General features: G+C 41.0%; 9 protein-coding genes and 1 non-coding gene across 10 annotated transcripts; 1 reads left to right on the top strand and 9 right to left on the bottom strand.

Annotated features, from left to right (window-relative positions):
* Positions 1-564: 564 nt before the first annotated feature.
* On the bottom strand, positions 565-1,497 carry SS1G_10010 (hypothetical protein; the record flags this gene model as incomplete). The annotated part of the gene is made up of 1 exon (XM_001589325.1): positions 565-1,497. The coding sequence occupies one exon, from the start codon at positions 1,495-1,497 to the stop codon at positions 565-567; it is 933 nt and encodes a 310-aa protein (XP_001589375.1).
* A 255-nt stretch (positions 1,498-1,752) lies between these two features.
* Positions 1,753-3,119, bottom strand: SS1G_10009 (hypothetical protein; the record flags this gene model as incomplete). The annotated part of the gene is made up of 3 exons (XM_001589324.1): positions 1,753-2,689; positions 2,725-2,945; positions 3,087-3,119. 3 exons carry the CDS (start codon positions 3,117-3,119, stop codon positions 1,753-1,755), a joined length of 1,191 nt encoding a protein of 396 aa, XP_001589374.1.
* Positions 3,120-7,641: 4,522 nt separating this feature from the next.
* On the bottom strand, positions 7,642-11,235 carry SS1G_10008 (hypothetical protein; the record flags this gene model as incomplete). Its single annotated transcript, XM_001589323.1, has 4 exons — positions 7,642-9,226; positions 9,272-10,069; positions 10,364-10,461; positions 10,510-11,235. The coding sequence occupies 4 exons, from the start codon at positions 11,233-11,235 to the stop codon at positions 7,642-7,644; spliced, it is 3,207 nt and encodes a 1,068-aa protein (XP_001589373.1).
* A 1,937-nt stretch (positions 11,236-13,172) lies between these two features.
* SS1G_10007 (hypothetical protein) lies at positions 13,173-15,437 on the top strand (the record flags this gene model as incomplete). Its single annotated transcript, XM_001589322.1, has 2 exons — positions 13,173-13,458; positions 13,708-15,437. 2 exons carry the CDS (start codon positions 13,173-13,175, stop codon positions 15,435-15,437), a joined length of 2,016 nt encoding a protein of 671 aa, XP_001589372.1.
* Positions 15,438-17,353: 1,916 nt separating this feature from the next.
* On the bottom strand, positions 17,354-18,680 carry SS1G_10006 (hypothetical protein; the record flags this gene model as incomplete). Its single annotated transcript, XM_001589321.1, has 3 exons — positions 17,354-17,987; positions 18,104-18,404; positions 18,479-18,680. 3 exons carry the CDS (start codon positions 18,678-18,680, stop codon positions 17,354-17,356), a joined length of 1,137 nt encoding a protein of 378 aa, XP_001589371.1.
* Positions 18,681-18,936: 256 nt separating this feature from the next.
* On the bottom strand, positions 18,937-19,317 carry SS1G_10005 (predicted protein; the record flags this gene model as incomplete). Its single annotated transcript, XM_001589320.1, has 1 exon — positions 18,937-19,317. One exon carries the CDS (start codon positions 19,315-19,317, stop codon positions 18,937-18,939), a length of 381 nt encoding a protein of 126 aa, XP_001589370.1.
* Positions 19,318-19,939: 622 nt separating this feature from the next.
* On the bottom strand, positions 19,940-20,122 carry SS1G_10004 (predicted protein; the record flags this gene model as incomplete). Its single annotated transcript, XM_001589319.1, has 1 exon — positions 19,940-20,122. One exon carries the CDS (start codon positions 20,120-20,122, stop codon positions 19,940-19,942), a length of 183 nt encoding a protein of 60 aa, XP_001589369.1.
* A 1,078-nt stretch (positions 20,123-21,200) lies between these two features.
* Positions 21,201-22,325, bottom strand: SS1G_10003 (predicted protein; the record flags this gene model as incomplete). The annotated part of the gene is made up of 4 exons (XM_001589318.1): positions 21,201-21,210; positions 21,391-21,416; positions 21,738-21,771; positions 22,291-22,325. The coding sequence occupies 4 exons, from the start codon at positions 22,323-22,325 to the stop codon at positions 21,201-21,203; spliced, it is 105 nt and encodes a 34-aa protein (XP_001589368.1).
* Positions 22,326-23,777: 1,452 nt separating this feature from the next.
* SS1G_14682 lies at positions 23,778-23,879 on the bottom strand. Its single transcript has one exon. It is a non-coding gene; the product is annotated as a tRNA-Arg (tRNA).
* A 2,885-nt stretch (positions 23,880-26,764) lies between these two features.
* SS1G_10002 (hypothetical protein) lies at positions 26,765-27,807 on the bottom strand (the record flags this gene model as incomplete). The annotated part of the gene is made up of 3 exons (XM_001589317.1): positions 26,765-27,156; positions 27,251-27,681; positions 27,776-27,807. 3 exons carry the CDS (start codon positions 27,805-27,807, stop codon positions 26,765-26,767), a joined length of 855 nt encoding a protein of 284 aa, XP_001589367.1.
* Positions 27,808-27,825: the final 18 nt, after the last annotated feature.

Genomic DNA, 27,825 nt, shown 5'->3' with positions numbered 1-27,825 from the left:
CTTACAAATACATTATATAATTTCATATAATCTCAAACAATTTTTATATTACAGTACCTATATAACATAACATAATATAACATAATATAATATAATCATATACCAAGTATAAGAAGTATAAGAATACACAAGTAATCAATCAATCAATCGAAATCAAGTAAAAAAATCAAGCTTTCTTTTCCGCGCCAGTCCGCCCGCCCATCCATCCATCCATCCCTATTTCATATAATAAGAACCTAACCCCTTCCGTCCCTATGCTTGCTTTCCTTTCCATGACATATGCATACAAGCAAGCAGACAAGCAAAGCATATAAAGTATAAATAAAACAAACTCGATATCAACCATGCATCCCAATATATTGACATGTTCACACACACTAATAGCCATACCAGACCATACCCCAGCCTCAATGGCATTCGCACCACATCCAGAATTCCTCGACATTTCTCGATCAGCATCAAGAAAAGCATGACATCCCCGACCCCGATCCTGATCCCTTACTCCTCTTACTCTTCTCATTTTCCCCATGCTCTCCTGCAAAAATGTCAGATAGATACATCTTATTATCCACCACCCGGACTCCACAAACTACTCTTCTTTCGTCCCAAGCCTCCAAACGAAAATCTTTCCTTCTTAACCCTCTCATGTTTCTCCGGTGTTTGAGGTCCCGATGTTCCTTCAACTGCCGTATTCAGATTCGTACTACTGCCTGAGTCGGGTATATTGGTATTCTCTCCACTCTTCTCTCCACTCTTCTCTTTCTCTTTTTCCTTTTCCTTCTCCCCGTTTTTTCCACTTAAAAATGCTAAGCTCTTTCTACTCATACTCTTACTTCCTTTGTGACCCCTGCTCAGACTTAAACCGCCAAAGCCTTTACTATCACTCTTCTCATTCCCATTCCCATTATTTTCCTTTTGACTAGTAGTAGCTATTGATTGTCGTCTTCTCATTTCCCCCGTTGCCGTTTGTTTACTAAAAGCATTGGTCTTTTTCAATTCCGCTACTTGTGCCTTTCTCTCTTTCGCAGCAGTCTTCTCAGCGGCCTTGTCAGCTGCCTTCCGAGTCTTTTCCGCTTCCTTCTCAAGTTTCTTTTCCCGTCCCTTTTCTTCCTTAGTTTTGGGTTTAAATGCGTCGAGAGGTGAAGTAGGGGTTCGACTAGGTGCTGGATTACCTGCAGTAGAGGAAGTCAAGGGAGGTGCGGTTAGTGCGTGGTCGAGAGATCCAAATCCATTGGTGTCGCTCTCAATTGGTGTGCTAGGCGTTGCCAAAACCTGTTTCGAGTTGGAAGAGAGATATGTGCCATTTTGTTGTAGATGTCCCGATGAAATATCTGCTACTTCTGAAGCGGCAGCTACTAGATCGAGACCTTCCGCTTCTTGATCTTTTCGCATTGCCTCCACTGTAGTTTCTCGGTAAAACAACACATAGGCGCAGGCCTGTCCTGGTTTATCCCCAAAGAATTGTCGGACAAAACTTTTATCTACCGGCTCTACCATCTCATCATCAAAAAGTAACCAACCTCTATCTTCAGTCTTGATTACCGCAACGTAATGTCCGTGAAAGGCATTTTGTGCCAAATATGTACAACCACGGGCATAAAGTTTCATCCAGTCGGATCAGGGATCCCTCCGCATCATCAGTTGTATTGAACATGCGTAAATGATAGGGGTAGTTGACAGTATAGAATAACTTCTGTAACCGAGGTCAAGTCATCAGTCCACTTGAACCTTTTCAGGTGAAGCACTAATACTTTAAGTAACGTCTTGATCTTCATACGTTTTTCCGCTTCCTGTAAACCACCGCAGGTATCGCAATGGGAATTTATTCTTCTCGCATAGCATTTCTTCCGCTGAAAACTTCTGCAGACAGGATGTGACAGAAGAATTTTTCTCTAAATCAATGGAAAGGTCCAAGAATGTCTCATCGCGCTGCGACGTAGTTTCGCATGTCAGGCACTTCGTTTCCGAGACCATTTTCCCCTCAAATATGTCATGAACCCATTTGGTCCCTGGAGATTGCACCCCGCTTGCCAAGCCCATTGAATCCGCAACTGATCGTACAGCAGCTGTCATTGAATCATTAATGCCTCCCTTGTCTTGAGGCGCTACCGAGTCCCGCAGGTGCCGAGCATTATCCTCAACATTATTGATAACTGCGTTGAGCATCAATCCATAAAATTCGTGAGCATCTTGATGCATCGATGTCCGGAACATCTCATTATCTCTCCTGAAAACTTCCAAGAACCTTTGTGGGCTGACAACACCTGTCCGAGAGGGATGCGATATCATGGCCGTAAAGATATCCTTCAAGGCTGTAAAAGTCGTTTCTTCCATGCCATATGAGCTCGCATGTTCCGTAGTAATTTCTAATATCGGGCCTGCCATCATTGCATGTTTCTTCTTATATTCGGGTGAATCGGGTTTATCTTCAGGTCGAGTTCCTGGTACACCGGGTCCAGGCTGACCGGAATTCATAGCTTGTCTCCTTTTCAGGGCTTCAGCAGCTGATATGCCTTTGGGTTTGGCTGTTGATAATGCCGCTCCATTGGGTTGCGGAGCTCTTGTTGGAACGATTAATTTGGGTAATTCACCATTCGGGGTATCAGAAGGAGAATGCGGTGGGTATTTGACAACATTTTCTCTAAAAGGAACTGAATAGTATAACGCCTGTAAAATGGAATTGGCATAACTGAAATTTGTTAGCATTATTGAGACGAAACCAACTACAAGGAACGAACCATGTATTCCCGAACTAATTTCAAAAAGTCAGCATAAAGCAATGGGCAGTAAATTTGGGGAAGAGGTACATTTTCTAAACCAAAGAATTTATCACTTCCGTCCGGCCGTATAGGTCCTGCATTCTGTAGCATCTTCACCAGTGGAGTGATCTCTGGTTCAGGCTCTACATCTTGACCTTTCCGACTTGTATTTCCATTTCTATCCGTCTATACAGGAACCAATTGTCAGTAAATGATACTATTCAGAACCTCTCTCTTTACTTAACTGCGCCGGCCCTTCCCCCGCTGTGATAGCAGATGCCGAACCTTTCTCCACACCGTAAATATGGGAGGAAAGAATTAACTAACAGCAGGCGACAGCATTCGAATGATTGAAGCCATATTTCAGGTATTCCGAGCCTCGTCGGTGGTTGATCGAGTTTGCCCTTTCTCTTTCACAGTTCGCGCGGCGCGACTGACGATCCCAAAAGTATTAAGTAATTATTTTAAGTTGTGCTCATGCGCAAAACGGGTTGATCGAAATTGAAAGATATTTTAGCAGGAGTGCTCTTCATCTGCAAAAAGCAAGGTTAAAGAAGGAAAGTGAGATGGTTCGCTGATTCCATAGAGTATTTGCACCAATGCTGCACATATGAGGCGTAAAACGTGGGGTGGAAGGAAGGCTTGTCTTCAGGAGGTCAGACTTGTACTGTAGCAATTGATTTGATAATTTACAAATGACTGTGATGATATGTGATTGAGATCACAAGATCAGGATAAATAAATGTATGTGAATGGAAAAGTGTTTCGTCTGAAAAAGAGATTGAATAATGCAGTGGAAGTGGAGATGATCATATAGTAAGAAGTAATAAGTAAGTAGGTAACTGAGTGAATTTATTACAATGGGGTAGAGAGAAAGGCGTAGGTGCAAGTAGCAGGATGGATGTTATGAATGTACGGAGTAAGACTTATGATCGAGCCTTGGTCATGGCTTGGGAAGGATGGGGAGGAGAGACCATCGAATGACCTAAGCTTCTTTTGCTTTGATTCCACTTCCAGTCCAGTTTACCGTTCTCCGAGTGAGCTATGAACTTGATTGAGAGAAGAAGAGAAGATTTAGATGTGTTGGGAGAAGTTAAAGTAGAATTCTTGAATAATTGTATTGTTGAATGAATCTACAGAGTACAAAGAAATAGAAATTGTTCATGTTCATGTTCGGCATTCGGATGAAGTACATACAATACGGGGTAGGTTATGTATTTATGTATCTCAAAAACATTTCAATACAACAGCTAAAACTATAAAACCTATCCAAGCGAGTTTATCTAGTATTTCAAAGCAACTTCTTATTAATAAAGATCAAAGCCAACTTCTTATTATAAAGATCAAAGCCAGCAACCCATCGGGTGTGATCTTGTATGGAGAAAGTATGGCTATCAATCAACGCTTGAATTATGCTATATCATTCTCGACAAGTTACATCTTGTATTGTCATATCCCAATAAAGGATGAAGGCTTGGACTTTTCTAGACCTTCGAATTCCTTCTAATCAAGTCTTGACATCTCCTTGTATCTGCACCCTTAAATTAAAAGAAAAGTATCCCCAAGTGTCAATTTCGCTACGTCCAAGCTGTACCACGAGCCAAGCATCCTTTGGCTTGGAAACCAAGTAGAGGAAGGAGGAAGGTCGAAGAAAGCTGCACTCCCCGATGCAAGAAAAAGCCACCGTCTACGAGAAACAGCCTCTATGCTTCGTCCTACCAAAGAACGATATGTATCCAATCAACCATATTCATTCTGCATCCTTTCTTTGCATCTGCAGGATCTGAATTCAAACGTCGATACGGTACACGCCTTCGCATACTTGCATATTCATATACTTTATTTATATGAATGGCTTACTTCTCAAAGCTTCTTTATCATCCTCCTCAGATAATCCAAAAATAAATACAATATTCATTGCTCTTCTCTATCCTTCCACCCACTCACCATATTTCCCAAACTCATCATATTCTCCTAATCTTACCACATCTATCCATATCCCAACCTTCCAGCCTCCCTCCCCAGCGATTATTACCAGAAAAGTACCACACCTCTCTCGTAACATGTCAAGGATCAGGGTCATGCACCCGTCAACATCCTTTCCCACCACGTTATTTCGAGGTTCCTATGGTTCCATTTGGGATCAGACTGTGGGGTCAATAGACATCCAGGTTTACCCTCCACAACCAACCAATCAAAATATCGACTCCGGATTTCCTCTCCTAGTTTTTCGCTGCAGAGGCGGCACTAAAACGGTTTGATATAAAAAAGGATGTGTGTGCATTCGGAATAGACCGATGTTACTCTATGATATCGGGAGCCGAAGTTTCGTGTTTGTTAGAAGGTGTTATGTTGGTATATTTAGACAAGGGTTTGATGTTTATTTCGAATCGAATAATATGATGCTAATTCAATCAAGAAGGTATGTAGAGTACGAAGCATGTATGCACGATTTGATTTTACAAAAGTACTCCCTCCGTACTTACACATCACATCATTCAATGAAACAATGAATTATTCCTCCGCAGTACAGTACAGTGCAGTCAGTACTCCATACCACGTATCCACAATGACGAAGCAATACATGCAGAACGGAGTCTTTCGACCGAAACAAACATCCAATCTCATTGCCATCCAACCCTCCACGGATCCGGATATATACAAGTGGCATCTGATCCCTCGTAGAATGGGATAAAAAAGATGATGACGATAATAATCCAACTGTTGGAATATTCAATTAATATCCAAGCGGATCTTTTCGACCGGATAAGAACTTACTCCGTCCTTACCTTTTCTTTTTCTTACTCGTCGTATTTTGGCTTGCGTGTTTGTTTGTTTGTTCATTCATTCAATCAACCCTTTAATAATCCAATCTATTAAAAATATCATAATGATCATGATCATGACAATAATAATAACCATAATCATAATACCTACCTACCTACCTAACAACATCATATCCCTCCGCCTCCAAATAATGCAACCTCGAAACCTCACTAGCTAGAACGAGGGGTCAATCTTTCTAGAAAGGTGATATGCAGTGTCTATCAACGGTTTCCTGCCGCTGTACCGCTGCACATCAAGTAAAACTATCACTTTGCTTGCATATACTTCTAACTTGATCTATACAAGATCCACGACATCAATTCAATTTATGGATATACTCTGTAGTATTTCGCTGTTTGGTTTGTTATATACTCTGTACGTACGGTAAAGATTCATCGCTTCGGTCCTACTCCCGCTTTTAAGTAGTGAGGATTAAGTACTCTGAGGATAGATACTCGAATATAATATACTCTGTAAGGAATGAGTAGATATCTATAGCTATGTATTCATTAATATCTATTCGATCCTTAGATATTCTATTAATCTATTCTACTCTACCAAGTAATTACTTCTCTTATCTAATAAACAATTATAATTTATAATTTTATAAACCGAATAAAATAAATATACATAAGACGAGATAGATAGATAATCCCAATCCTCACTCACACACTCCTACTCTCTCATCTCAAAAAACCATGCATCTCCAACTTCAATCCAACTCCATCCAACACCAAGTAAACTTGACATCACACCACACACCACACACCACACACCCCTAATTCCAAATTCCAAATTCCAAATTCCAATTCCCAAATAAATAAACAAATTATCCGGCAGAAAAAGAAATACCTCATACACCCATATATCTACCTACCTACCTACCTACCTACCTACCTTCCCCTTTAGAAACATATACTTCTCACTTACCTAAAGAAGAACAGAACCAAACCATCGGGTTTGGGTTTGGGTTTGGGTTCGGGTTCACTATATAGATTTGAATATTATTTAATCGATTATTATATTTATTTTAAGATTTTATAATTTTATTATAAATATATATAAAATCCAGATGGAAAAAAAAATGAATAAAAAATAAATAAATAAATAAAATTAACATAATTTGAAAGAGGTTTAATAAGTCTTTTTCAGTGAACATACTATAGGTAAGTATTGTTATTTTAATTTTAATTTTAATTTTAAGAATTCATAACCTCAAGCTAGATAGCTTCAAGCCAACATCAATCAATCAATCAATGGAACCGTTAAAATGCACTACGCACTACTGCTAGTGAAGTCTGGCATACATACATACATGCATGCATCATCTGTCTATCATTTCACATCCATCCCATCCTTTTTTTTCATCTCCTAAAAGACACCGCTTAACACATCCCCTCTCGTTCATTTCTCGCTCTGTGCTGCTATCGTATCCATCATTCCCCTCTCTCCGCTTTTGTAGCCCATTCCTGTACACACACATCAAACTCTCTCATTTTCTTTTACCGCCTTCTCCATTTCCACTTTCCCCGTCCACTCTCCTCGCCTCCGCCCCTATAATAAAGACACGTTCATGAACCGACGAAAAAGAGAAAAAGGCTCGCATTAAAACCACTAACCCCAATCCAATGCACCGCTATCCCGCCCCTAGAGGAATATCGCAAAAGTTCTCAAAAAACAAAATCAAAAGTCGACCCTCGACTCAACGCCACGCCAGCCCGCTTCATCAATAAAATTCTCTTTTTACAGTTTGCGTCGCCTTCCACGCCTCATCATCTTCTCTCTTTCGGCTTCCACTAGCCCCAAATTATGAAAATATCGGAATAAAAAAATTCAACGCCGTGCAAAATGAATGTCACCTCCAGCCCACCACCCTCATATAATGTAGGTATTGTAACAGAGATGAAGAAAAAATCTCAAAAAGAGAAAGAAAAAAAAGGCATATTCGTATCTCCCCATAACGTAATTATCTCTTATCCGAGTTCGTGCGCCTATGCATGCATGCTTGAAACCGTTTATGTCGTAGTCCCCTCCAATTCGTCATAAGCAAAATATATTAATCGATCTCCACCACTTCTCTCTTCGCCGTCCTTGGGTTAATGCCTTGACTGGAAGGTTTTCTCTTCAACATATTCTGATTTATATTCAAGTTCATGTTCATGTTTGGAGCTGGCATGCGCTGATGTCCTTGGCTACTTCCGTGACTTTGAGAATGGTTCTGGGAATTTGCTGGCGTAGGTAATTGTGATTGTCTCTGTTGTTGGAGATGTGAAGATTGTTGTCCTTGTGATCCTATAGCTTGTGCCTGCATTCTGGATTGAGATTGTTGCGAGGGCTGCAAACTAAGGTCCTCTGGGGAGAGATTCCGGATTACTGCATCGACTTTTTCCAGACAGGTTTCAATACCACGATTACGACCAACAGCGCTGGTACGCATGCCTTTCCAGTCATCATCTCCCGGCGAGTCCCACACAGATTTCAAACACGCATCAATTCCATCATCTGGTAGTACTTCTTCTTTTCCAGCCCTCTCAGTCTTTTCGGTACGACGTACAAGCCACCATGGTTTTTGCTTTCGATGACACATTTTAATCTCAAATGACACTTTTCGTGGAGGCGTATCTGGAGTGCTTGATTTGAGGATGTAACGAAGGTTGAACCACTCGAAAGCTCTGACGAATATGAACACTTCACCTTTATCATAAAGGGGGGCCCAGGCATCTTCTATGGTTTCGAAAGCCCGCAAACAAGAAAGGGTTTGTGGAAGTAAAGTTGTGACTGCATCGAATCCCCCTTTTGGGATGTTCAAAACTTTGTCCAAGGCATCCAAAACACGTATATGTGGGTTACCCGTCTCTAAAGTAAGTTTCATTTTGCCTTCAACCAAGCCTAAACTGACCACCGCTTTATATGAACGAGCTTTTGCCTTATCTGCACCCATGTCCGATCCCGTCTCAGCTGGTGGCGGCATCCCATAAGAAAATGTGATTTCTTGTAGTGAAATAGTGTCGCATTTGATGAACTTTTCATGCTTGCGGAGGACCGCAGTGCAAGAAATAAGCCGCTCAACCTGAAATAAACGCTCAGTCAGAGATGGAATTATCGATTTGCCAACTTGAGATCGCAATCTGAAAGCGATTTCTCCTGTTTGGGCCTTAAAAGCAATATCTTTATCTATCTTTTCGTTCAAGACCGAAAGAGCTGGGATGGGTACTGCCATGCGCGCTACCGTGACTAGTACAGCCTTCTGCTCCAGCTTATGGCTAGTGGCTTGTGGATCATCAGTTGGTGACTGGGGTGGTAGAGATGACAGTGCGGAGAACGGCTCCAGCCCTTGAAAACTAAGTTTTAGGAAATCTTTCGCCCAGGTTTTCTGTGCTGCGGGTTTCGCCCTGGCCGAGAAGAGTTCAGAAATATGTATCCATATTGAAGGGAGCTTCACCGGTGAAGGTAGGCCAGTTTGTCGAATAGTATGATGGATGCGTCTATCATGAAGAGCTTTGAGATTAGTGTACTGCGAGATGAGCCCCCCAGCGAATATATGAAGAGTAGACATGAATACGTAAGAGGGTGTTGGTGAGACGGCTTTAATGGGTATGTGGATAGAGGTTAAAACTTTGACGCCTGTCGGTTGTTTCGATCTACATTTGTTAGCATGAGAATATGATGTGGTTGACGATACATACGTTTGGAACAGCCACCAACTCTCCCCAGTCATACCCAATGTAACGGCAACAAGCCAATCCTCCTGCCATCCAGGTCTTCTGAACCAAGTGATTTGTTTTGTGTCTTTAGGAATTTTCCGCTTCAGATCTTCTCGTGATATTCCAGGATTATCAGCCCTTCTCCATCCAACACTAGTGCCGAGGATCGTGAGCTCTTCGGATATAGCTAGACATCGGAGATTTTCGATATTGTAATGGGCATCCGTAGCAGGATCTCTGTCCAGACTATTAAGCTTATTCTGTGATGAGGTAATTATCCGAGATGCCGGGCTGAAAATAAAAATTCCTGTGACCGGTTCTATGGTTATTGATAAATGCTGTTTCTCTGTCAATTGTACTCCAAGTACAGATTCCTTTGGCTCAGTCTTGGATGTGTGTAATGACAAGGACGCCTCGCGATTGGCAAATATAGGTTCAGCAGCCAATTTGCTATGTGTCGATCTCAAGATGTGATTGACATGCATTGCAATAACAGTCTTTAAGAGTTGTTCGGCGGAGATGTTGACTGTATCAAATAGAATATCCATGTCTTTGACTTCTTTTGAATCCCGAAACCATCTTATGAAGAGTCGGCTCGTCGTTCTAGGATCATGGTATCCATCCTTTCTCCGTCCACTGTGTACTCCTATGATTATCCAACTTCGTGGTCCATTTTTCTTGTATCTATCCAACCAATACTGAATACATAGTGCCCGGTGAAGTGGTTCAACCTTCACACCATCAATCCAAGTACTTCTAGAGAGTTCAACTGCTTGTCTCCTAAACTCGCTAATCTTATGGGTTAAGACCATCTCATGCAGGTAATTGTAGCAACCAGATAGGCCATCTTTCTCCAATGCCGCATTCACTTTACTCTCTATGTGAAATTGGTGCCGAGGTGGCAATTCTCTAAGAGAGGGGGAGAAAAGAAAGCGAAAGTCAATGAACCAAAATTGCGACTCCTGATCCTCATCCGCGATAGTCAGGTCAATTTCAAACTCCCCGGCCACTTTGAAGGTCACACGACCAGATTTTATTGTATAATCTTTGAATTGCAAGGGAAGCTTGTCGTACTCGTGAAGGTTCAGGCGAATAGATAGGAGAGTATTCAATTTTTCTAAGGATTTGAGTATCTCCTTGGAAGTCATTGGGGGTGGAGGAATATAGCCAAGCTAGTAGTACATGTTAGCGTCGCTACAGGATTTGAGCAGAAGACTCACGTCTGGCATCCAATTGGCTTTTCCAGTTGACAAAACCTCTACTGCAGTTTTTAGATCAGGACTCGGTGAATCTATGTCGCATAGTTTCTTCTTTACGTCACCAATATGTGCCAGAATAATATTATATAGCCCTCGTTTGTGAATCAGATGGACATTCAAGTCAATAATTTTACTAACTTGATCGGCTTTTCGACTCCAGTCCAGTAAAACCAGTTGCTTAACCCAACGACTATGCTGAGTTTGGGCAAAGTCTAGCAAGCTCACCTTCTTGTTCACGTTATCGTTAGAAGTATCATCTTCTTTGGTGATATGAGATGAGCTCCCGTTGATCGCTGATTGCGGTGTTGGCATACTTGCCAATTTTGTGATCTCCTGCCTTAGTTCATTATGACTTGATTGTGCCAATCGGTTCAAAAGCTCCGTTAAGGATAGGAAGTTGAATGTGATATGTTCGACTTCGGGTGGAAGGTCATGTATACGATCCAGAATATCCTTTGGAATTGGGTCTTCCCCAGCGTTCTGCTGTCGCGCTGGGCCATCTGTGAGATTCCCGTTCATTCCATTGGGAACAGCTGGACTAATCGGTGTCATATTCTGCTGAGGCTCCGATAGTGCCTGATTTTTGTCCCGTCCCTTCTCGGAAGCTTTTACTTCACCATTGGTACCATTGGAGTGTCGATCTCTGTCGTGGTTGGTATGCGACCCGTTCCTACTCCCGCTATCCATGATGATGCCGGGCATAGTATCTCGTCCTCGCTCACCTACCAAACCACCTCCTCCTTGCGACACACCCGCAGCAGCCCCCTCTTCAACTTTTTTATGGCCTATCGACTCTATCTTGGCTGTCGATATCGTATTTGGATATTCGAACCTTTCGAGAGGGGCTCCAGGAGCAAAGTCGCATGCGCTACCTCGGAGAATCCAGGAACATGTGCGCAATAAAGCTCAAAAGCCCTTCTCAGTTGTCGAAGCTCAATCTCAATATCTTGGGTGTGGTGACAATTATCAAAAGCTCTTTGTAGGGTTAAAAACGCACAGCGCGACCTTGCATGAAAGGATGGCTGGGTCTCTTTTATGGGGTACGACTCGAGATTTGTTGGAACCTTGATACTTTGGACAGGTCAGATCTGTAAGGTTTTAATATGCGCCTGATGGTGAACGGCAGTTTTGAGGATGATGTGATTTGTGGTTGTTAAGAAAGATTTTGAATTTCTATGATGGGGAGGACGGTTCTCCAATCTACTGAGGCTGTAGGGAAATCAAAGAAACAATCAACACAACTGGGCTTGCTGCTTTCCTGGAATTGAAATGCGGATGGACGTACTAGGCTAAATTAAATTTAGTCTTGAGCAAATCGGAGCTGGTTAGTCATGTGATCTCGAGTGGATGTATTCTACGGTTCTAATTGGCTCATCCTGGTACCGGTACCGTGGTCAGAAGAGAAGATAAAAGATAAAGAGTACGATGATTGGGAGAGAAGGGAAGGAAGGAAGGAAGAAACAAAGAGAGGAAGGAAAGCACAGGGCGTAGAAAAGCTTTGAGAAACATAGGAAATATGAAAATTGTCTAGGCAAGGAAAAAGGCTGAAATGATTCACAATCTTTTCTGTTGTTCCTCTACACAATATACACAATAATATGTCAATATCAGACCAGGTCTGAATCATTTATCATTTATCATTTGTTCGATACCGATGCCGATGCCGATACCACCATCCCCAGGTATTGAAACATGTCTACCTAGTATTTGGAATCTTCTTTGCCTTTATTGTTTGTAGCTTCACAAAGAACAATCATCATGGTTCAATGACAATCAGAAAATAGGTACGAGACGAGATAGGTAGAAGTCCTATCAGAACATTGCACTTACTAGATAGTATAGCAAATAGCAAATAACAAATATGTTTCTTAGAAAGGTATCCATGTTGAGGTACCTACCTACCTATACACGGTACCTCGTACCTTTCGGTATTTATGTATCTGCTATTATTCCATCCTTTTTCAACAACAAATCCCTCTATTATATCTTTATATACGTATTGAAGTTATTTTTATATCATTATACTTATATTCTTCTCTCATCCTCCTCTTCTTCCTTTCTCCTCCTCTCCTCTTCCTTTTCTTCCCTCTCTTTGCTCCTCCCCTACTTCTCTCCTCACCTCCTCCTTCTTCCCTCCATTCATATGAGCCCATTTGATACAAAGATGTTGAAAAGTGGTGCTGCTGAATGCCGAATGCCCCTGTTTTATTTCCACCCAGGTTAAAGCGTCTATCTCGTCACTTGTGCTTGTTTCTGAATGAAGTACGGACTACAACTACGGCTTACGGGTGTCTTCTATGAATAGCTAAACCCACCCTCACGCTACCTTTCACACTCACCTCCATTATTATCACTTATTCAAATGTACAACAGGTATGTAAAAAAAAAAATACCCATTTTCGGAAGAAGAAAAAAAGAAAAAGTCTTTGTCCTTTCTTTTCTCTCATACCATACATACATAACGTTAACTCTTATTTTTATTAATTGATTTTCGGATTTTGTAGCTACTGATTGGAAAGAAGATGATCAGAATCATCGTCACTATTAATAAAGTCCGCTTAGCATGATGTTCTAAACGCCTATCGCTATTCACTGGTCCCCGAAATTACCTTATCCTGCGCGCAATGGTCCCTCGCAACTTCAGCGAATCCCAGCTTCGCCCCGAACCAGAACGCGCTCCTTCAAATAGTACCAAAATATCTTACAGATCTCATTCTTCATCTTTTGAAGCGGATGACGAGAGATCTAGCTCTGCCGATCACGATAGTATGGGGCCCGATATTGGTTCTGCTCATAGAGATGTTCCTGCTCAGTATGCAGGTGAGGATACACGATTGACGAGTCGGAAAGAGTTGTCGGGATGGTACGCCTACGGATTTGCTGCAGAGGTTTTCGTCATTTGTGGTATTGGTACGTCTTTGAGGTATTTTCTTTGATCTTATATCTGGGTTATTGGAGTCGAAATGGTCGAGTTGAGTTGTTGCAGTTCGATGAGATCAATCCCTCGAGGCGTAAAGGGGTAGCATTGTCAGCCTCGTCCTGAGCAACTTCATCAATGACGGCATTGTACCTCCAAATATGCGAGTTTCATTACAAAAGTTTAGGTTTTAAGCTTGTTGGAATTTGTTTTCTCTACTTGGGCTAACGGATATGTTTCAGGCTCCTTCATCCCGATTACTCTGGAACAATTGGCAAGAGAGAATGGAGTCTTACTTTCAGATCCAACACAACCATGCGGTTCGAGCTCCACGCACCTTCCTCCAGGTTTACATCCAGGAAGCGCAAAAGATTCACAATGTGTAATTTATCTTGGTGGCCTACAGATAAATACGGCTAGTTTTGCTATGTATAGTTTCTCCCTGAGTGTTCTCTTCCAGGCAATATTGGTGGTTTCAATCAGCTGTGCCGCAGATCATGGGAATTACCGCAAACGATTATTATTATTCTTCGCATTCGCCGGATCTATAACGACTATGCTATTTTTGACGGTTGTCCCGAAGGTTTATTTGCTAGGTGCTCTCTGGGCAATTATCTCGAATACATGCTTTGGGGCCAGTTTTGTGCTGTTAAATTCATTTCTTCCCCTCCTCGTTCGACATCATCCTAAAGCTCAATATGGCACGCCAGATTTTTCGCCCGAGTTTCGTCCTAGTTCCGTTGATGAAAGCCCTCCGGAACACTCACTAAACGAGCCAGAAGTTGCGGTGTATGATGAAAGAAGTGCACTCCTAGCACATAACAGAATCTCCTCGCAAGCTTCCGATGTAGCTGAACCGTTTCCATTATCCAAGGATTCCACATCAATTGAGCTTCAATTATCTACTCAGATATCTTCGACTGGTATAGGAATTGGTTATAGCGCTGGCCTTTTTCTACAATGCGTATCCATTGTTATTATTTGGTTGCTCAACGGCACAACCTTTTCCCTACGATTGGTATTATTCTTCATAGGATTATGGTGGTTCCTCTTCACAATTCCTGCAGCATTATGGCTCCGTCCTAGACCAGGACCACCATTACCACACACGGGCGGTGAAAATTCAAAAGGTTCACGAAGTTGGTTGGCTTACACTATCTACGCATGGTCATCACTATTTCGCACTGTAAAACTTGCCCGAAGATTAAAAGATATTACTTTCTTTCTCGCAGCTTGGTTCCTCCTCTCCGATGCTATCGCTACGGTCTCGGGCACTGCAGTTCTATATGCCAAAACCCAGCTTCGTATGGCACCCGAAGCACTCGGTCTCATTAATGTGATTGCTACTACGGCCGGTGTTCTAGGTGCATTCTCATGGGCAGCCATTTCCCGCACTCTAAATTTAAAGCCCCATCAGACGATTCTCGCTTGTATATGCATTTTCGAAATGATCCCACTTTACGGTCTTCTCGGATTTCTCCCCATCGTCAAACGATGGAACGTCGTCGGTCTCCAACAGCCTTGGGAAATGTATCCTCTCGGTTTTGTTTATGGTTTCGTCCTCGGAGGCTTAAGTAGTTATTGTCGTTCCCTATTTGGTGAACTCATACCTCCCGGATCCGAAGCAGCATTTTATGCTTTATATGCCATTACAGACAAGGGATCTAGTGTATTTGGACCTGCCATTGTAGGGGCGATCGTCGATCGAACTGGAGAAATTAGACCAGCGTTTTGGTTTCTGGCAGTTCTAGTCGGATTGCCTGCTCCGTTAATATATTTCGTTAATGTGGAGAGGGGTAAGAAAGAAGGTGCAAAGTTGGCGGAGATTATTGAGGGATTTAAGATCAAAGATGCGGAGAGTGCGGGCGAAGGAAGTAGAGGATCGAGCATTGATCATGAGAGTGGGCAGAATGAAGGACTTATTTATCCTCGAGTTGGGGAAAATGCAGGAAGAGGGAGAAATGATATATGACTTGATTTTAAGCGATGATTTGGCGATTACTTAGCGATTCAATTTGGTGTTTAGCGGGAAAGTACACTGCAAAGGGATTTCGATTGTATAGGATAATTCACAATATCAGCATGACATTTGGTATATTTAGTATAAGTAGTTGGGATTAGTGGTTCTGGATCAGGAAGAAGAGAAGGAAGGTTTGGTCAGGTCCGAACGGAACCGACATGACGTGGCGTTTACATCAGAATGAATGAATTGCATGAATTGGATACGGTTATTGGGAATATATTAAATATAGGGAATCAATCAAATTTAAACTATAAAATAAACTGGACTAGGCTGGATTGTATTGATAGTTTTGATAGAATAAAATAGAAATTTTAAATATTTGCAAGTAAATAATAACTTAATAATTTAATAATTTAACAATTTAATAATTTAATAATTAATATAATCTAAAGTCTTAATAGTTTTGATATATAATTCAAATAAATCAAAAGATTTTTAAGAGTTTTTCTAAAGAAAATAATAACTTCAAAGGGGCTGGAAGATATATTATTGATTGTATATGATTATATTATATTATATAAATATAAAAGATTTAATAAATATCTCTTTTTTCTAGAATCTAAATCTTCCTCTTCCCCTCTACTTTATTCATTCAATCATCCATTCATTTCCTATTAACACACCCCCAAATCCCAATCACTACCACGTCTCCACCCCTTTCCTTTCCTTTTCCTTTTCCCTCCTCCCTTCTTCTCTCTTCTTTTCTTTTCTATCCCTCCCCTACCTTTCCCTCCCCTCCACTCCAAGATCCATAGGCGTTCTTCATAATATAATATAATATACTATAATATTTTTAATCCCCAAAGTGAGAACAATACAATAGAATACAGTACAGCAGCGCAACACTGCAGGCACAAAACCAAGCACGAGATATAAGCAATAAATAAAAAAACACATACAAAGATTACAGAGCAGAGCAGAGCACAGTATCTAATAATTTCTTCTCAGTTTTGATTATACAAGTACTAAATGATGTACTATAGTATAATATATATTCAGTCGTTATTGCAAAGAACTATAGACGGGAATAATATATTCTAAGAGACGGTAAAGGAAGGGAAGGGAACAGAAGCAAAGCTAAAAAGTAAGAAAGATATGATAAAATACGAAGAGAAAGGTAACAATTATAAAAAATAGGTAAACACCTACCTACCTTCCCTCTTCATACCCTTACAAACGGATACGAAGTACCTAGCCAGAAGAAATGACAACCTGCTAAATGAGATGCCAACAAAAATATTTTGGTATACATATACATGGTTGAATAATAAGTACGTACAGATACAAGTTAAGTTAAGTTTAGATCATTCTCTTTCTCTTTCTCTTTTCCCTCTTCTTCTTTTTTCTTCCTCTTCTTCTTCTTCTAGAATAGAATAAATAATTTCAAAACCAAGTCAGAAAAAAAGAAAATGAAATAAATTGAAATGAAAAACAATGTGTAAGGCTTAAGAAGAAAATACGCAAGTAAATGCAAAAGATGGTATCAATGAAGAATAATCTTTTTCCATTCGCTATCAAATGACGGCAAAGGAATGCAAGGCAAACGGGCGCAGGAAACAATAGAGCAAGAATGCATAGAACAGTGGGTATGAAGCAATCTGGTGACTGTGACTTTTCGTGGGTATGTTTTCGCATGCGTCCGTTGCTCGTTCATCGTTACTTCGTTTCAAGGATTTTTGGTGAGAGGAGTGCTATGTGGTAGGTAGCAGGGAGGTTTCCGGGTATATGATTCGTATTTCGACACAGTGGTGTGATGTGTTTATTCCCTTTCCTTTCTCTTATATCTTATATTTCCTGTGACGAGATGGAATAGAAAGACGGAAAAGAAGGAAAGAGATGAGGATGAGGAGGAAAAGATAGACTGTCTATTTTGCAACAGGCCACCAGCCTATCCTGATATAACTATCAATCATACCCTGCAACAAGTCCTTTGTAAGTCTTGGGTAATCATATTTGAACCCAACCACTTTCTCAATTCTGCTCCCGTCCATGCTCAAATCGGTATCCTTCAATAATTCCTTCTCCATGAATGGTGTGAGAGGGCCTGGTCGTGTAATACCCGCTTCCTCGAGAAGATCCGCCCAGGGCCCAAGGACCTCTTCGTTGACATCATCCACAACACTATCAATATTCAACTTTGCGAAAGTGCTAATCAATTGTCCTTGAAATCCAGTTTTGATGCCAAAAATCTGGCCAATGAGTTCGGCGATAGACCCTTGAGATGTTTCCCCTTTGTCCACAACATTGAAAGTAGGAATCTTGCCCATAGATTTGACGTCCCAGTTTGGTTTTCCAGAGGCATACCATTCGGCAACGGCCCAAAGCGCTTTGCAAGTATCATTTATGTTGACTGTGTTTACGCGCAAATCCTTCGTCCATAGCCATTTCATCTCTTCGTCGAGATGTTGATAAATACGTGCCATGGTGAGGGCGGTAGGAACGAATTGTGAAGCATATTCGCCGTATACATGTGCCAAACGAACAATGATGAGGTTTAGTCTAAGTAAGATTAGATGTTAGTGAAAAGAACAAAGAACAATATGAGTCTCTCCAAACACCCCTTCATGTACCCTTCGCAGGCAGGCGGAAGATGCAGATAAGGAATTCAAACTTACCCCTCCATCTTAGCCAATTCCTCCTCAGCTTGTAATTTAAAAGTCGCAATTTTACTCCAAGGCTTCAACTTATCCCCTTCTTTACTGGGTGTTGAATCAGATTTGTATACCATTCCCGTACTCAGCTCTACGAAAGCTTTGACGCCTCTCTTTGCAGCCTCTTTGCCCACGGCAATACTCAATGCCAATGAGCGCACCTTGTAAACTTCATCCTCCTGTGAGTATCGTGTCTCTCCTCCACAGTTGAAGACATAATCCCATTGTTTCCCATTCACGCGATCGAATATTCTCGGTAGTGATTCTGAAAAGCCGCAGGTGAGATATTAGACGAGTGAAGACACGACATGAAGGGGGAGACGGGGTGTATTAACATACGCTCTTTACTAGCATCTGCTTGCATGAATTTATCATTCGAACAAGCATCTGCAAACTCCGGTGCCAGCCATGCTAATTGTGGTAGCACTTTATCCACAATCCGGACCTCAGATGCTAGATTGTTTTTATGAATGTATAATGCAAGAAATCGACCTATGTACCCGAGACCTCCAATGATGAGAACTGCTGGCTTCTCCGCCATGTTTGTGTGTATTTCGGCTGGTGTTGGGTGTTTGACACTTGGGGAGTTCTTGGGAGCTCTTGGGACAATGAAAAGATGTGTCGCGCAGAAAGGATGAAGTGTGGATTTGTGGGTGAAAGTTGAAGATTGAAGAAGAGGTATTATGGTCTTCTTGTGGTCTGTGGTTATCCCTTCAAAGTATTTAATATGGAGATGCTGAGAGAAGAGGAAACCCAAGAGGATGGTTTTCCCGTGTTCTTAAATTAAGGAAATACTACTAAACTATGCTTGTCGATGCACCCTCTGGAAGTGTGTACGGAGGACTCTGTAGTTTTCGTCGAAATCTAATATGGAAAGTCGGTATGCGTATGCGGTCTGCGGTCTGCGGTAGGGCTTTAAGAAAGTTTAATCTAATCTGTATGTGTGCGGCGAGGGGATATTTTCCCTTGTCTTGTTGGGTTGTCTTGGGTTGGTCTTGGGTGATCTTGGTGGTGTTGATGGTCTTGGTTGGTCTCGGTGCTTCCTGTATCCTCTTTTTGCGTATGGAGTCGTAGCTGGAGTAGTATTTTATATGCAAGAATCTGGAGACGAGATTTGTAGAGTAATATGTAGAGTAATAAATATCCCTTTCCTCTTCCAGGACATTAAAAGTAATCATTAATATCGATTAATGGTGCAGTGAAGCTAACATCTTCACTATGTCTAATCTGCGAATTCCGGATGAAGGTTTCTCAGACCCTTTTTTTGCCTTTTCTGGTGAAGAAACACACGAGTATCTAATTACAAGGTGTCTATGAAAGGGGGTTGATTTTTGGATTTTCATTTCTACCTATCTACTTTGATATTATCCATGTTTCAATCGATATCCATCTGTCTAGTTCATCAGGTAATACATAATAATATATTCTAGGGCAGCTTTTATTGTGGACAAACATAGCAGGCGGAGTATTTCTATCTCATTATATTATTCTTAAAGGATCATCAACTATGAAATGGAGATAGATGCGGGCAAAGCGGCAGAGCAGGAACCAGGTGAAAATCTACGAATCAGGAAGGAGAAATGCTTTGAGGAGGAAACTGTATCTAACGCCGTACATAATATAATCCAAGACACATGCATGCATGTTACGCCACAGGAAAAGGAATGAAAAAGAAAATAGATTGAAGATTGGAGATTGGAGATACACAAAAATGTTGTGGCGCAGCGCAAGCCAGTTACCGCAGATTTGGCAGGTTCAAAGGGTTTTGAGCGTTTTCCTTCTTGTCAGTGTCAAGTGCTGTCAGGTGGCATGAATGATCGACTGGCATCTGCAACAGAATAGAGAGTATGAAGTAGAATCAATGTGAGCGGTAGTGTAGTACCTGTACGATGTGGTACAAGCAGCCTTGCTCTCGGAAAGTCTTGCAATATTGACTTGGGGGCACTTTCTAGGTTCTGCTGCAACAGCTCCTCGATGTGACATGATGACGATGATGCAAAGGTTTGCTTGCTTGCTTGCATATTACGATACAATTGCAGCACCACACCTGATACTTGGTGGTTACCTATCGTCTTCTGTGGGAGAGAGCCAGACGTCAAATTGTTAAAAGGTGGATTCTCCCAGATTAATTGACTACGACTTGATGATCCTCATTTCTATCCCCATATATATTTGTATATACATCAAGCAAAACATTTCGCAACATGGTTTAAAAAAGGGTCGAAAGGATCAAGTCATTTTGATTGATGTTTTCAGGGGGTTTTCAGTCACTGTGCATTGGGTATCACAATTACTGAATCTTGAATCTCGCGGTTGGTATGTGATTTTTGATATTTGATACATGAGACTTTCGACTTGATACTTTTGATTTCTTACTTGGTTGATATTATATGATAGTTTGCACACCACCTTTTACATTCTAGGATTTCAAGCCGACATGCTTCCAGAGTTCCATTGCAGGTGCTTCTAGAAGATTAGAAGAAATTCTGGTTAAATTCTGAGGAAATAAGAAAAGAAGAAAATGCAGTAGTCCAGTAATCTACAGACTAGTACAGAGTAGTAATCGGTAATCCAGGAATTCAGTAATCCAGTGGGGTCCCAAAGTTTATATCTCCTCTTCCTTGTACTCCGTAGGTTCACTTCAGCCCTTGTCTCTGTGCTTGTCAATTTCGACTTTAGCTGCCGCTTCCTGCGGATGTTACCACTTCTAGTTTACCAAACTTCAAACTTCAAACTTCAAGGATACACGGTACTCGAGTGGTGGGTAGTAGGTAGTATACGTAGATACTGGGTGCCAGTGGGTGGACCTTGTGCCATATACCTACCATATGCTATATGATATGCGATATAGACTACACGGTCTACATCTGATGGAGCACACCTTATAAAAATTCCAAGATCCATCAATCCTAGTCAGGTGGGTTGGAATCGAATCAATCGAGGGATTTTTTATTATCTTAGCTCCATTTTATCTACCGAGGATACTGCCTGCCACTTTAACATTCACCTTTACCACGATGGATCCAAAGGAGAAGAGTACACCAATCATGCTTAATAACTTCTAAGCAGCACTGGAGTTTCATTAGCGCACTTAGGGTACTCCATATGTCGAACGAGTTTCTGTTTCGGTACTTTGACAATTTTCCTCATCCTTGTTTGTATCTTCTTCCCTTTTTCCTACCGAGCACCTAGTACTTCGGATGAAAAGCCAGTACAGGCCTCTATCTAGTACAGGCAGATCTGATACATACATGCAGAATGTTTTCGCATTAATCTCCTATGCTGGTGTGTCTACCAGGTCAGCAAGTGGCCAGCTTCAAGTCCTACATACTACGTACAGATAGGGGGCCCGTAGTTCGAGGCATACATCATGACTTTACCAGCACAGGCCTCATTCCCCCATTTATCGCGCACGCACAGGCAATTAACCTCTCAATTCTGAGATTCGATAGATCAAGAGGGGCGAACTATAATGGTTTTTTGCTTATGATCCAAGGTTCAAACTCAAAGTGAGCAACATAGGTACCTAGATACTTGACATCCGCAAATGCCGAGCACATGCTGAGACGGAGAGACTTGGCAAAGCGATCCAGAATACCTCGACTGGTGGACCGCCGACGATAACCTTTTCACTATTTACTATTCAAACATCAATTCGAGCCTCCGTAGCTTGGCAAGATTCATAAGGCAGGAGGGCTACGGCTTGTGCTTTTCATTGGATATTGTTCCGCCGGGTCATCGGGTTCATGCAGGAACAATCAAGGAAAAGAGAGAGGAAGTTCTCTAAACTCACTCACCTGCATACAAGTAGTCTGCAAGTCATATCAAATTCATTTAAACCTCCTTCTTTGACCTTCCATCTCCTGCATAGGAATTTTTGAAACGGAAATTGTGAAGTGGCGATCCCATCTTGTTGTGTTGATTGTTCCGAACACCTGCATATCAGTGTTCCATCGCATAATTGCGAATTTCATTCGGTCGTGTTTTTGCTTACCAAGGACTTTTCTTTTATGGAGTCACATGCATAGTTCGTGATAGATAAGAACCGTCTTTCTAGAAGGATTCGAGAATTTCCGAAAGAATTTCTTTTGCTGCAGGAGATGCACACGGCAAATGAGGAATGTTTCTTCTGGGGGAATACGTATACCAACCAATGTTTCGTTTGCGATGAGTTTGTATCGGTCATTTTTGCATGAATAAATTTGGCAATACGAGGTTTGATGTTATTTTGAGGGGTTGCTTGCTTTTAAATTTCTTAAATCTTAACACAAGTGTGAATGTTGGATGGAAGGATCAGGTTTCGGAGGGTATCATCAAATGCTAGGCTTTGACTTTCAATATTCGTATTCTGAATGAGCAGGGAAGAGAGAATATTCATGGATTGAATTTCATTCGCGGGGGCTATTTTCCTGTTATTATAGTATGTTATAACATTGTTGGCAATCTATCGATCAATTTCCCCGGAAAGGGGGAGGGTCAAAATACTGGATTCTTAATAGCGAGAATTTCAACTGGCTATTCAATCAATACGACTTTGCCGACTCCATCTTACCCAATATTATACTTAACCGAGCTCAAATTCTTTCATCCAAACAATTTGGCCGATACGTCGTCCTATCAACACGACAAAACACAACCCATCCATCACACATCCGTTTATTCTTTGATATTGCGGCGGGGTTGCAGTGTATAAATACTCACGAATATCCATGCTCTGTTATCTTAAGATCCTGGTGATCTCTTTCACGATACTATGAGCCACAACTCAACACATCTATATCACGCGCTTCCCGTCTTCGGATATACAAGACACGGATGTGTATCTAACCCATATACAAATCCAGCAGAGGGATATGTGTTACGAGGTTTGCCGTCTAGATCAAGTGGAAGTACTCTAGGCTCTCGAGGTGGTTTATAACTAGGCGTCAAGCAGGGACTTAAGTAATGACCATAATGATATGCAATTCGTAACTAATAGTAGAGTATACTAAATGATTGATCTTGAGCACGAAGCTCTATACAAAGGAAATCCATCTTGATTATATAGACCTTCATGCTTCTATGATCACTGGTGATCCTTCATGATCACTACTGATCACTTGTAGTCACGTGCCTTGGTCATGTGATGGTAGTTGTGTAGCCCGTCGTAACAATTCACTTGGAAGTGAAGTCGTCACTAGATCAAGTAGAATTTAGGTAAACTAATTGATAACTAAGTTGAGAACGAAGCTCCTAAACTATGAAACTATTCTAACTATATAATGAACGATAAAGGGAGCCTCCAGGAGCTTTCTGGCTCCTCAGGGTTCCTTATCACGTGATTCATTTTTATCCCAGGACACTAATCCTAATGGTGAATCGTGACAGATATATTCAAAAGAATGATTTTTCACATTTATTTACATCTCAGCTCACCTCTCGACCCATCCATCCATCCATCAAATAAACCATCAAAATGTTAAATAAATATAATACAAACATCACAACTCAATACCATCATCCACTCATAAATAACTCCACTTCAACCCACCAAAAAACCAGCAATTCCACCCCACCCACCACCAACAAAAAGCCAACCAACTCTCCCTTCTCCCTCAAAAACCACACAAACCCCCAAAAACACAAAAACGAGACACCTTGAGCCCCGCAGGGATCGAACCTGCAATCTTTTGATGCCGGAATCAGCTGTTATTTCTAACAGAAGTCGAAGTCAAACGCGTTGCCATTGCGCCAGAAGCCCTGTGTTTGTGATTGGTCACTTGTTGGGTTTGGGGGATATATTGTAGCGAGGAATCATGGGGGGGTATTATATTAAATTATTGCACGTTTTTTAAATAGAGGGTTTAAATCATTATATTCAATTATTTTTAAATTGAAATTATTATAAAGAAATTTAGATTTTTAAAAAAATTACTCGAGTTTAGGTTTTTAATTTATTAATTAAAAGAAATTATTTTGATATTTTAATTAGAATTTTTATTATAAATTATATAAGTTTAAAATCTATTAATGTGTTACGACGGGCTACACAACTACCATTACATGACCAAGGCACGTGATTACAAGTGATCAGTAGTGATCATGAAGGATCACCAGTGATCATAGATGTGACGCCTCACACCTCCGGGTCACGTGGCATGCCCCGTTTGTATTTAATCATAGGAAAACTCTCTACTCTTGTTTTCCTTCTTCTTTTCTCCTTAGCTTAGTATTTTCTAATACAAGATACTTTACCCAGTATTCTTGAGTGTGACAATAGAAGCATGAAGGTCTATATAATCAAGATGAATTTCCTTTGTATAGAGCTTCGTGCTCAAGATCAATCATTTAGTATACTCTACTATTAGTTACGAATTGCATTATTGTCATTACTTTAAGTCCCTGCTTGACGCCTAGTTATAAACCACCTCGAGAGCCTAGAGCACTTCCACGTGATCTAGACGGCAAACCTCGTAACATTTAACATCTTTTTAAATCTTTAAATTAATGAAAGAAAAAAATAATTATTAATATTTTAAATTATTCATTCTTTTAATCTTTATAAATTGTAACGATACTGTACTGGAGGCAGCGACTGTGACGCCTCACACCTTCGGGTCACGTGGCATGTGTCACGATCCATTAATTCACGTGACCTCAAGGACCTTTTGGACCTTAGGGTCCCAGAGGTCCTCAAAAGATGATATAGGGTATATAAACATTCATTTAGTCTCGTAATTAAGGAGCTTCGTGCTCAACTTAGTTGTCAATTAGTTTACCTACATTCTACTTGATCTAGTAACGACTTCACTTCCAAGTGAAGACCAGTGATAAAGCCTTAACCCACAACTACCAACCAGACGAAACCTTAGGCAGCCGCTGCCTCCAGTACAGTATCGTTACAGCATGCCCCGTTTGTATTTAATCACAGGAAAACTCGCTACTCTTGTTTTCCTTCTTCTTTTCTCCTTAGCTTAGTATTTTCTAATACAAGATACTTTACCCAGTATTCTTGAGTGTGACAGCGACTACCTAAGGTTTCGTCTGGTTGGTAGTTGTGGGTTAAGGCTCTATCACTGATATTCACTTGGAAGTGAATTCGTTACTAGATCAATGTTACGAGGTTTGCCGTCTAGATCAAGTGGAAGTGCTCTAGGCTCTCGAGGTGGTTTATAACTAGGCGTCAAGCAGGGACTTAAAGTAATGACAATAATGATATACAACTCGTAACTAATAGTAGAGTATACTAAATGATTGATCTTGAGCACGAAGCTCTATACAAAGGAAATCCATCTTGATTATATAGACCTTCATGCCTATGGCTAGTCAGGACCGCTGCGCGGTCCTGGACAGCCAGCGTTCCTCAGCGGTCCATAACGTGACTTAATCACGTTACCTTGGTTTAGTCATGTGACGCGGTGTGGAAGATAGCCGTCGTAACAATCAAGTAGAATGTAGGTAAATTAATTGATAACTAAATTAAGCACAAAGCTCTTATACTATGAAACTATTCTGACTATATAATGAATCCTTTCCTGGAGCTCTGAGGAGCCTATACTTCTGGATGCTCCATTATGTGATCCCTACTTGCCTCAAGACACTAATCCTGGGGCGATTCGCAACCTAGGATAATATAGCTTCTAGGATAATATAGCTCCTAGAATAATATAGTTCCTAGGATAATTGTCCTGGGACAATTATTATCCTAGGACACTTGTCCTTATACCTATGTAGTTGCCCAACTGTTTATCCTAAAATCGTTATTATCCTAGGACACTTGTCCTAGGATTCCCTATCGATAAGGGAACCGCGGGGAACAGCGGCCCAAACCCCGATACCTGGTTTTATTGTATAATATTAGTCGTGGTTCGTGACATAAATATATAAAATAAATAATGATTTTAAAGAAGTTAAATAAAAACGAGATAGAGATAATATATTAAAGAAAGAAATAAGGATGAGAATAAGAATAAAAATAAAAACAAGAATAGTGTGACCAAAAGGGTGTTTATAGACCAGCAATTGTATTTAACTTAGAATCTACAAGTGAAGAGCACCTGTAGATGGGGATAGCTACTCTTATATATACATAAATGAATGGTCTAGCCGCAATGGCTAGGCAAAAAGAAGTTATATTTATCCCTCCAATGATCTTACTTTACTGATAACCATTGATACCTAGTACTTGCCCGGATCTGATCCTCAGACCACCTAAATCGTATACTAATCCCGAGTAATCGTATCATGTGTGGACGTGGTTAATGTACCTGAGGTTTCTTATATAATAAGGGTGGGAGGAAAGCAGGGGTTTCCGTCACAAATAGAGATAAAGTATAAGGTATAAAGTGGTGAGATTGTAGGAATGTAGGGTTGAGGAGAGAGAATATAATTATTGAATAAATTGGGCTTTTGAACGAATGGAAGGCTTTTTTATGTCGAATCTTATACAATTTATAAACATCACCTGAAAGAGATTGATATATATAATAGAGAAATGAAGGATAGATAGTTAATGATTTTAAATAATCCCTCTCAATAGTAAACAATCAATGCTCTTTTATTTTCATATCTCATGCAAACATAACGCATATCCCAGCACATCTATCTTATCTTTCTTTATCACATACCACATCTTCACCTTACTATCTACCTCTTCATAGCATCCAACATCTCCCCTCTAACCTTCCTCTCCTTAGCCCCCTCACTCAAACTTCCCAAACTCCTCAAATCCCCAACCACATCCTTTGCTTTCCCAAAATAAACCTCCTGTAACAAATTTCTCATCTTCAACTCCATATCCTCAACCAATCTTCCAATATTAGCTATATGTTCCGCATCATCTAGAATTGGTAAATCCGCCTCGATTTGTCGTGTCATATTTCCACTGAGATCCATCTCGCCAAGTTCGTTTCCGTTGGTGGAGAGTGAGAGGATCACAGTAGATGTGAGTTTATAATGAGCGGTGCGGGCACGGTCAACAGCTTCGAATACGTGGATGCTGTCCCAAGAACCGGCGGAACTGGATGATGTAGGTGCGACTATTAATACAAATTAGCATCCATCATAATTACCCATCGTTCAATATGCCAAATATTCCCGTATCGAAAAAGAATCAAAAGAAATAATCCTCACCTTTCTTCAAGAGAACCACACCCGCAAACCCATCATCCAAGTTCCAAAAATAAACACTACTGACACCTCCCTCATAATACAACTCCCTGTAAACATCAAAAGCCTCATTCGCTCGAATTTCCATCTTTCTAACCCTTTCACTAGGCACAGCACCTTCACCCGCCCCATCATTATTTCCCTGATCATCAATACCACCGGGCGTTGTACCACCTATAGGTGTCTCAAATTCACCACTCCATGGCGAACGATAGCTATCGCCATCACGGTTGTAATCGCAGAGAAGGTAATCGCGACCGGTTTTTCGGCAGCGAGAAATAGTAAGAGGTTGGTCGACGGAGCTGAGGAGATCTTCTGTTAAGGAGGGGACGAGATCAATGAGGGAGTTTAGGTGGGTGGTGGTGTGTTTGGGGTTGAGACGGCGGAGAAGATCCCTGTGGAGATTAATGAGTTAGTGAGTTATCGTATACGGGTTTTTATTCGCAGATATAAGTATTTTTGATGATAGAAATGATATCAAAAGCTTACAGCGCGCTATCAAATTGATCAACTTCTGCCATTTTGAAGGTGGTTGTATG

Source organism: Sclerotinia sclerotiorum, genomic scaffold (assembly GCF_000146945.2).
Source record: "Sclerotinia sclerotiorum 1980 UF-70 scaffold_14 genomic scaffold, whole genome shotgun sequence".
Classification (NCBI taxonomy): Eukaryota; Fungi; Ascomycota; class Leotiomycetes; order Helotiales; family Sclerotiniaceae; genus Sclerotinia; species Sclerotinia sclerotiorum.
Note: the sequence above shows the minus strand (reverse complement) of the source record. Positions and strands in the feature narration are given on the sequence as shown.